Genomic DNA, 9,433 nt, shown 5'->3' with positions numbered 1-9,433 from the left:
GGTCTTTTTAATTTCAATTTAAATCTCTAGTCTGATGGGCTTTAAGCCCTTTGGTAGACAAGTTCGCCGCGGTTACATGGTCACCGAACAGCTTTCTTGATATTTAGATCATAAATATCAAGGAAACTTGATACGGCATACTAAAGTAGAGATTCAGAATTTGAGAATTGTTAGATGCGAAAAATGATACTTAATTCTTGCTGTGACAAACACTACTAATTTTTTAATATAATAATCCGGCTCCTGGGATCGAAAAATCTCAAGACCACTTGCATTTTAAATCAGAGTTGGAGAAAAATTTAATCCCTGCAGCAGATTTTGCAGCACAGAGTTTGAGAATTCGAGAATTCGTGTTAAACTTGAAGAACAATAAAATTTCTACCTTTTGCAGACATTGTTAATTTTGGTACAAGTTGGTTTCTAAGATCGAAGGAGACTCGAGATTATGATACATATTTTAATATCAGATCTTAAGGAAAATTCATTCTCTCTGCGAAAAGTTTTGGAGCACAAAATGAAGTAAATGGATGTGAATTCAAATTTGCAAATTACTAAAATTGGAAAGTATAAATTATGTCCATCTTGATTTTATAAGTGTTGTCGTTTTGTATATATATATCTCAAATTAAAGTTTAAAGAAAATCGATTTCTCCAAAAATTTTTGCAGTCTCTTATGATCTTAAAATCCAAAGATTATCCCGTTTGGGAAGATGATACTTTTATCTCAGCAAACGTTCTCAACTTTCGCGCAGCGAATTTGACTGTGATGATCGACGGATTCAAAGTTTCCACTACGTTTATTCATCTGTTTCGTTGAGCTACAAGGATGCTGCATCGACTTTCGTATGAATTCTCTGCTGAAAATTCCATTTTCGTCACTGGACTATAAAAATCCTCGGTACTAGAATTCCAGAGGGCGAAGGGAGATAAAGAGAAGTTCTGTTTCAATATTTTATAATCACTGCCAATTCTTGTGCAGGACTATTTGAAACTTTGCTCTTCGCAACTTGGCCTTTCACCAGAGTTCAGAAAAAGGTTCATCGACTTCCCTGAGAGGGGATCCCTGGGAGAGAGGAGAGAGAGAGAGAGAGAGAGAGAGAGAGAGAGAGAGAGAGAGAGAGAGAGCTTTAAAGAGATTTATAAAGCTCTTCCTGAATTAACATGGCCATGCCTTTGCTTCGAGGCCGGTAAACTTTCCTAAGCTCTGAAGGATTTAAGGATATAGTTTGGCTGTGTCGTATTATGCGGGCGTCCGGGTCCTCTGATATAACTTGTCGCGTATGTTTCATTGTAACAAATTTATCGACTTGAGGTAGACGACGAATCCCAGAGGAGGGAACTCCGATCGGAAGACCAACGGCAATATCTCGCGCCAAGTAAATAGATCCTCCGATCACACCTCCGCTCCGGTACAATATTATTATGCTTGCTTAGCTCATGGTTTCTTCCTTTCCTTCCTTTTCCCTCGACTTTTTTCGACCTCCCGTGGCTTCCGTCCATTTCCAATCGTACACAATTTGTGAAATGACTAACACCTGCACGTCTGTCCTGCACGTGTTCGCAAGACCTTCTTCGGATGAACGTGCGTAACAAACAAATAATAAAGGTGCGCGAGCAGAGCTCGCACGTGCGCACAACCTAACCTAAAAATCATGCACGTCATGGGGCGAGGACAGGGGAAGGGGCGTAAAGGGCTAGGAGGAGGTGGTGGCAGAAGGAAAAACAGGGAGTTCACGATTGGTGAATGAGCGAGACGGCACCGCGCGGGCGGACATCTATCGTTGATATTGACATTATTATCGTACACCGAAAAGCGGGACATGTGTCGGCTCGTATGCAACCGTGGATTCTCTGTAGAGAATGCGTTTTATCGACCGGAAGTCGGGCGGAGCATAAGGTGGTGGTGTATCGAGAATTTTTCCGCGCGTAGAAGAGAAAGAGATAAAAAGAAAGTCATATTTTAGTCCTGAGGCAGTCCTCTGACAATATAATACGAATGCAATGATATTTTAGGTCTCCTCTTTGGTGCAGCTGAATACTCGTTTCACTTAAACAAAATACAAAATTTTATTTAAAATAAGATTATATTACTATTCGAACTATTGAAGTTTGGTGAAAGCTAAGATCTGTTCTTTTTAGCACAGTATTTTTTTTCTCTCCAACGTAAAAAGAAAAAGAGGAAAGATAAACCGTCCAAGAAGTTAAGATACAAAAAAGAACAGCTCTCTAGAAAGAAAGCTTTAGTGTCGTGCCGTCCAGTACAGCGACAAAAAGAACAGGTTTATTATATTAACGCAGATTTAATACAACTGGCAGAGTTCCGGCTCTCTTTCAGGAGCTCCAGCAGAGTATCTAAAAACTAAGGCCCATATTCAGAACACACTTTTATCTCTAAAATTCTACAGTATGCGTAACGTAAATTATAGCATGTTACCGCGCTAACATCGTAAGCGTGTTCTGAATATAGGCCTAAGAGTTTCCAAACGAATTCTGACGATTAAGTGCATAATATCCATCAAAGGATCCATCTACGCATTTTCGCTATATTATCGCTATATTTGTTACAATCTCTTTTATTTTAATCGTCCAAATCTGGAAGAAATAGAAGAGATCAGTTTTATCTTCTTGTAATTTTGTTATTTTCAATATTATCTACGTTATATTAACAGGCTACAATCGGAATTAAGAGTCCAAGAAAGTACAATCTAAAGTTGAATAACTTTCGGCTAGTTCCATCGCGGCTCGAAAATTCTTAGTATTTCAATATTTTCGTCCAAAAACGAGAAAAACCTATAACTGTATTATGTAAGAGCTCCTCCCTCCCTGTTTTTTCTTGAGATCATCTACCGATGTGAACCTGGCGCCCAACTTTATCAAGAATAAAAATTAATACCATAGGGCGTTTCTACTTCGTTTGTACCCGTTTGTATCTCCCTTATTTTCGTTTGTACCCCAAACAGTTAAACAAAAAATGAAATATAAAAAATGGCCAGCGCCCAACTTTAATATTTTTAAATTTCATTTATGTCATTCGAAAGTGAATCGTTTGTACCAGTTTGTACCTTCCTTACTTTCGTTTGTATCTCAAAGGGTTCGGAGATACAGCGCTTTTCAAATTTGCGCAACCTCTATTTAGTGAAATTCGCCAATTTTAAAGATATCGAAATGCGATCAACGGCATTCGAAAGAGAATCGTTTGTACCCGTTTGTACCTCCCTTACTTTCGTTTGTACCTCAAAGGGTTCGGAGATACAGCGATTTCAAAATTTCGGAAATACGCCAAGAGGGGAAGCAGGCCATTTTTAAAGATATCGAAATGGGACCAACGGCATTCGAAAGAGAATCGTTTGTACCTGTTTGTACCTTCCTTATTTTCGTTTGTACCTCAAAGGGTTCGGAGATACAGCGGTTTTCAAATTTGCGGAACCCCTATATAGCGAAATTCGCCAATTTTATAGATATCGAAATGGGACCAACAGCATTCGAAAGAGAATCGTTTGTACTCGTTTGTACCTCCCTTACTTTCGTTTGTACCTCAAAGGGTTCGGAGATATATAGGGGTTGCGTAAAAATTGAAAAACGCTGTATCTCCGAACCCTTTGAGGTACAAACGAAAGTAAGGGAGGTACAAACGAGTACAAACGATTCTCTTTCGAATGCTGTTGGTCCCATTTCGATATCTATAAATTGGCGAATTTCGCTATATAGGGGTTGCGCAAAAAGTGAAAAGCGCTGTATCTCCGAACTCTTGGAGGTACAAACGAAAGTAAGGGAGGTACAAACAGGTACAAACGATTCTCTTTCGAATGCCGTTGGTCCCATTTCGATATCTTTAAAATTGTCGGATTTCGCTATATAAGGGTTGCGCAAAAATTGAAAAGCGCTGTATCTCCGAACTCTTTGAGGTACAAACGAAAGTAAGGGAGGTACAAACGATTCTCTTTCGAATGGCATAAATGAAATTAAAAAATATTAAACTTGGGCGCTGGCCATTTTTTATATTTCGTTTTTTGTTTAACTGTTTGGGATACAAACGAAAATAAGGGAGGTACAAACGGGTACAAACGAAGTACAAACGCCCTATGGTATTAATTTTTATTTTTGATAAAGTTGGGTGCCAGGTTCACATCGGTAGATCATCTCACGAGCGTTGGTGTTACTTTCATAAAGTCAGTGGAGAGAGGAGAGGAGAGGAGAATGGAGGGAGAGGAGTGGAGGGAGAGGAGTGGAGTGGAGTGGAGTGGAGTAGAGTGGAATGGAGTGGAGTGTTGCGCGCTCTGATGTCAATCGCGTGTGTTTGATTTGCAACGTCGCGATTTAATGCATTCAGCGGTAATAAACGAAGAATGCTTTATCCGGTCAGACTCGCATTTAACCGTCAACGTCGTCGGCGCGGCGACTGCTACCATGGCCGGCAACTTACATATGGAGTGTGTGGAGAGCTCCACACTCGGATTAATCCACACTTGAAATTTGACGAATTTTTTCCAAAATGATTTAGTATAGCGTTTCACTGGCCGAACTGGTGCGCACTCGATCAGTGAGCAACAAGATGCAGGAATTCGTCACGAGCACCAATAATAGGCGATGTCGGTTTCGGAACTAACGCCCTCTCTTTTGATGTCCATGTGGCTCGTGACCAAATTCCTCCTCCTCTAACGCCGCTGTTAGCTGCTGTTATTGACCTGAGATCGGGGTTCTTTCAAGCCCCCCCAACGTGCTATCCCTCTTTGTCAGCAATGGATAAGTTTGTAGTAAGAGAGAGAAAGAAAGATCCAGCTGTTTCTATGGCTATAGCAAATTCGGAGCCAAGCCGTTTAGACAGTGTAACAGTCGGTAGTTCGAATTCGGAGTCGAGGTTAGAAATCAAAGCAACAAGTTGCAGCGACTCTCAACAAAAACTAGACAAAGAAAATTTTGCATCTAAAGATACATTAAACAAAGGTATATTCGTTTTGAGTAAAATGCAATTTATTGTATAAATATAAAAAAAAATTTTTTTAATTTAAATAGCTATGTATATTGTTTATTAGGTAAAAAGAAACCATTATCTTTTGCAAGATGGCAAGAGCTACATAAATGGCTAGATATTAATTCAGCTGGCAAAGTAATCTGTAAAGTATGCTCAGAAGCAGTGAGCAAAAATATATCATCATGTTTAGATAGCCGTGCTGTACGCTCAGTTGAATCATTTGTCACTAATGCTTGTTGGAAGAATGCGCCACATCGCTTTAAGAAGCATGAAACAAGCGAGTTTCACAAAAAGTCATTCTTAGGATTGCAAAACATTAGACTTATAAATCTATTGTTGGGCATATTTCTCATGCAAAAACTAAAGAAATGGCTGATTCTCGGGTTGCATTGCTAAAGATATTTAACACTGTGAGTGTTTTAGCACAACAAAATATAGCCCTCCGAGGAAGCAATAATGACGAATATTCAAATCTTCTCAAAATTTTGAAAATGAGAGCTGAGGAAATCCCAGAATTGAAGTGGTGGTTAAATAAGCCAGCAGATTATAAGTGGCTGCATCACGATTACGTGAATGAAATGTTGAAGATGATGGCACATGAAGTTATAAACATACATATAAGAAAAATAAAATCCGCGGAATATTATTCTATCATCGTGGATGAAACAATGGATGTATCGAGATTAGAACAAATTTCAATTAGCTCCCGAATAACATTGCCGGATTTTACTGTAAAAGAAATATTCATGGGTTTTTATGAAACCAGTAATACAAAGTCGGAAACTCTTCTTAATATAATAAAAGATATCCTATTACGTTATGAGCTAGATATTACTAAATTAAGAGGGCAATGTTTTAACGGCGCCGCAAACATGAGCGGAAAATATTCTGGCGTGCAAACGCTACTTCGCAAGTTGGAATCCAGAGTCCTATTTGTTCATTGTACGGCACATATATTAAATCTGGTTGCTCAAGATGCCATGAAGAACGTAGAAATGATTAATAACTTTATTGGAGTAGCCAAAGATGTGATAAGCTTTATTCGCGATTTTCCAAAACGAATCGCAATATTTAAAGATTTACAGGCAACATGCGATGAAAATCTACCGGCTCTATCGTCGTTTTGTCCAACAAGGTAATACTCAAATAAATTACATTCATAATATTTAATAAAACGAGTAAAAACAACTAAATTACACACAAAATAATAATCTAAAGTTTTGGTTGTTGATTTAAAAATCTTAGCATTTTTGAATTGTAAATATCTTTACATTTTAATTAATCACATTCAACAAATCTTATTTCTTTCAAATTCTTTGTCAATAATATTGCTAGATTTTAGAAATTTATTAAATATTTAATTATCAATTAATTAACAAAATAATTATTATTTTAATATCATAATTTTCAAATTTAATGCTTTTTAAGTAATTATTACTTTAATATTAAAAATAATAATATTATTGATTATTGTTATATTTTATAGATGGTGCATGAGGGGTATGTGAAGTTAGCACCCCAACTATAGTACTCAGGAGTTCTGAATAGAGTTCCCGTTTCTTTTTGTTTTTGAAAAATAAAAAAAAAATTAAAAATTTTTGAAAAATCAATTTTTAGATACAATAGTTCTGAATAGAGTTCCTATTTCCTCTCAACGATACGAAGAGTTCTCTGTACTTTTTAACTCCAGATTCCCTTAATAACAATTTTTAAACAATTTTTAAAAAATGGGGTGCTAACTTCTAATCGAAAATCGAGATCCAATAGTTCTGAGCGGCCCAATAGCTTCATTTCGTGAATACCTAGAGTTCCTGATACATAAAAAAAATTTTTGAAAAATAAAAAAAAAGTTAAAAATTAATTTTTAGATACAATAATTCTGTCACATGTTAATAGTCATTCTGTCTATTTCGAAGAGTTCTAGGCGATTAAAATCAATACAGACCCAAAAATAAAAGAGATATGTACTTAAAACAAAATTTGAAAAATTGGTTGCAAAAGCACATATCTCCTTATGTAGCGATCCAATCGAATTTTCACCTAATACTTTTCGTCAGGGCTCGTCGAGAACTGCCCAGAACGCCGATCAGAACTACTGAGTACTCTCAAAAAATTTTCGACGTCGGACTTAGAAAATTTTCAATGACAGAGTCCAAATGTTAAAATATCTCGAAAACCGTTGGCCCAAACGCTTTGCCACCTAATACTTTTCGTTACAGCTCGTCGAGAACTGCCCAGTACGCCGATCACAACTCCTGAGTACTCTCAAAAAATTTTCGATGACCTTTCCCAAGTAGCATATCTCGAAAACCATTCACCCAATCGCTTAGTCACCTGATACTTTTCGTCAGAGCTCGTCGAGAACTACCCAGTACACTGATCAGAACTCCTGAGTACTTTGAAAAAATTTTCGACGTCGGACTTAGAAAATTTTTTGAGAGTACTCAGGAGTTCTGATCGGTGTACTGGGTAGTTCTCGACGAGCTCTGACGAAAAGTATCAGGGGACTAAGCGATTGGGTGAATGGTTTTCGAGATATGCTACTTGGGAAAGGTCATCGAAAATTTTTTGAGAGTACTCAGGAGTTCTGATCGGCGTACTGGGCAGTTCTCGACGAGCTCTAACGAAAAGTATTAGGTGACAAAGCGATTGGGCCAACGGTTTTCGAGATATTTTAACATTTGGACTCTATCATTGAAAATTTTCTAAGTCCGACGTCGAAAATTTTTTCAAAGTACTCAGGAGTTCTGATCGGCGTACTGGGCAGTTCTCGACGAGCTCTAACGAAAAGTATTAGGTGACAAAGCGATTGGGCCAACGGTTTTCGAGATATTTTAACATTTGGACTCTATCATTGAAAATTTTCTAAGTCCGACGTCGAAAATTTTTTCAAAGTACTCAGGAGTTCTGATCGGCGTACTGGGCAGTTCTCGACGAGCCCTGACGAAAAGTATTAGGTGAAAATTCGATTGGATGGCTACATAAGGAGATATGTGCTTTTGCAACCAATTTTTCAAATTTTGTTTTAAGTACATATCTCTTTTATTTTTGGGTCTGTATTGATTTTAATCGCCTAGAACTCTTCGAAATAGACAGAATGACTATTAACATGTGGCAGAATTATTGTATCTAAAAATTAATTTTTCAAAAATTTTTAACTTTTTTTTTATTTTTCAAAAATTTTTTTTATGTATCAGGAACTCTAGGTATTCACGAAATGAAGCTATTGGGCCGCTCAGAACTATTGGATCTCGATTTTCGATGAGAAGTTAACACCCCATTTTTTAAAAATTGTTTAAAAATACTTATTAAGCGAAACTCTTGTTATAAATTATATAGAACTCTTTGTCTCGTCAAAAAGAAACGGGAACTCTTTTCAGAACTTCTGAGTACTATAGTTGGGGTGCTAACTTCACATACCCGTGCATGAGAGTTAAATCTTTAAAAACAATCGCTGCTAACTATGAACAAATTTTGTTCTTTCTTGATGAAATTTCTACAAACAAAACAGACGCTGGCAGTAAAGCTAATGGATTTTCACAATATTTGCAAAGTTTCGAATTTTATTTCTGTTTATTAATTTCTATCCAAGCATTAGAGAAAATTGAAATTTTAAATGCGCAACTACAAAAAAGTGATTTAAATTTGTGCGAATTACATGAAAAAGTGAAAGCTATACTAGAGTGTATTGTGGAAATAAGATAATCTGGTTTCGATTCCCTGCGGAAAAAAGCGACAAATGGCGCAAAAGAACTAAATTTAGAAGAACCTAAATTACCTCGCACTCGTAGAGCTCCGAAACATCTCGAGACCGCAGATGTCCATGTATTTAAATCTGTTGAAGAATACTACCGGAAGAGTTTTAATGAAGTATCTGATCAACTAATCTTTTCATTAAACGAAAGATTTAGCCCCGAAACAACGGCATTTTTAAATATATGCGAGAATTTCATCACAGGTGAAAAAAGTGTGTGTGTCAGAGTGATCCGACTCCTATTATAAATTTTTATAAAAATGACTTGGAGGAAGATAAACTGAAGCTTCATCGCGACATGTTTCTTGATATTGTCAAACAAAGAGAAGTCAAAATAATTACTTTAAAAGATGTGGCATTTAAAAAAAAAAATTTGCCATTAAGCGAAGTGATAAGTGAGTATTAAAAATTAATTACAATTTTGCTCACAATCCCGGCAACGTCATGCACTGCTGAGCGAGCTCTATAAAGCTGGCAGGCCCAAATGAGTAGAATCAAATCGGACCTATTGGAATTTTTAGTACTTTTTTGTACTAATTTGTACCATAAAAAAAAATTTTGTACTCTGTGCCGTTTTGGAAAAAAACGTGGCGCTGCCAGGTTAATATTAAGCTGGCAGGACCAATTAAAAAAAAAAAAGAAAAATAAATAAATAAATAAAGAAATAAATAGTATCGAATTTGTACTAATTTGTACCACCAAAAGAA

General features: G+C 36.7%; 1 protein-coding gene across 1 annotated transcript; it reads left to right on the top strand.

Annotated features, from left to right (window-relative positions):
- The first annotated feature begins 5,463 nt into the window (after positions 1-5,463).
- On the top strand, positions 5,464-6,111 carry LOC108770364 (zinc finger MYM-type protein 1). Its single transcript, XM_018521926.1, has one exon. It carries the CDS (start codon positions 5,464-5,466, stop codon positions 6,109-6,111), a length of 648 nt encoding a protein of 215 aa, XP_018377428.1.
- The last annotated feature ends 3,322 nt before the right edge of the window (positions 6,112-9,433 follow it).

The sequence above is a fragment of the Trachymyrmex cornetzi genome, unplaced genomic scaffold (assembly GCF_001594075.2).
Source record: "Trachymyrmex cornetzi isolate Tcor2-1 unplaced genomic scaffold, Tcor1.1 scaffold126, whole genome shotgun sequence".
Lineage (NCBI taxonomy): Eukaryota > Metazoa > Arthropoda > Insecta > Hymenoptera > Formicidae > Trachymyrmex > Trachymyrmex cornetzi.
This window is presented reverse-complemented; position numbering and strand designations above follow the sequence as displayed.

Bases quoted from the DNA above. Each gene is read 5' to 3' on its own strand.
- LOC108770364 (XM_018521926.1), top strand. From the start codon at position 5,464: ATGAGAGCTGAGGAAATCCCAGAATTGAAGTGGTGGTTAAATAAGCCA.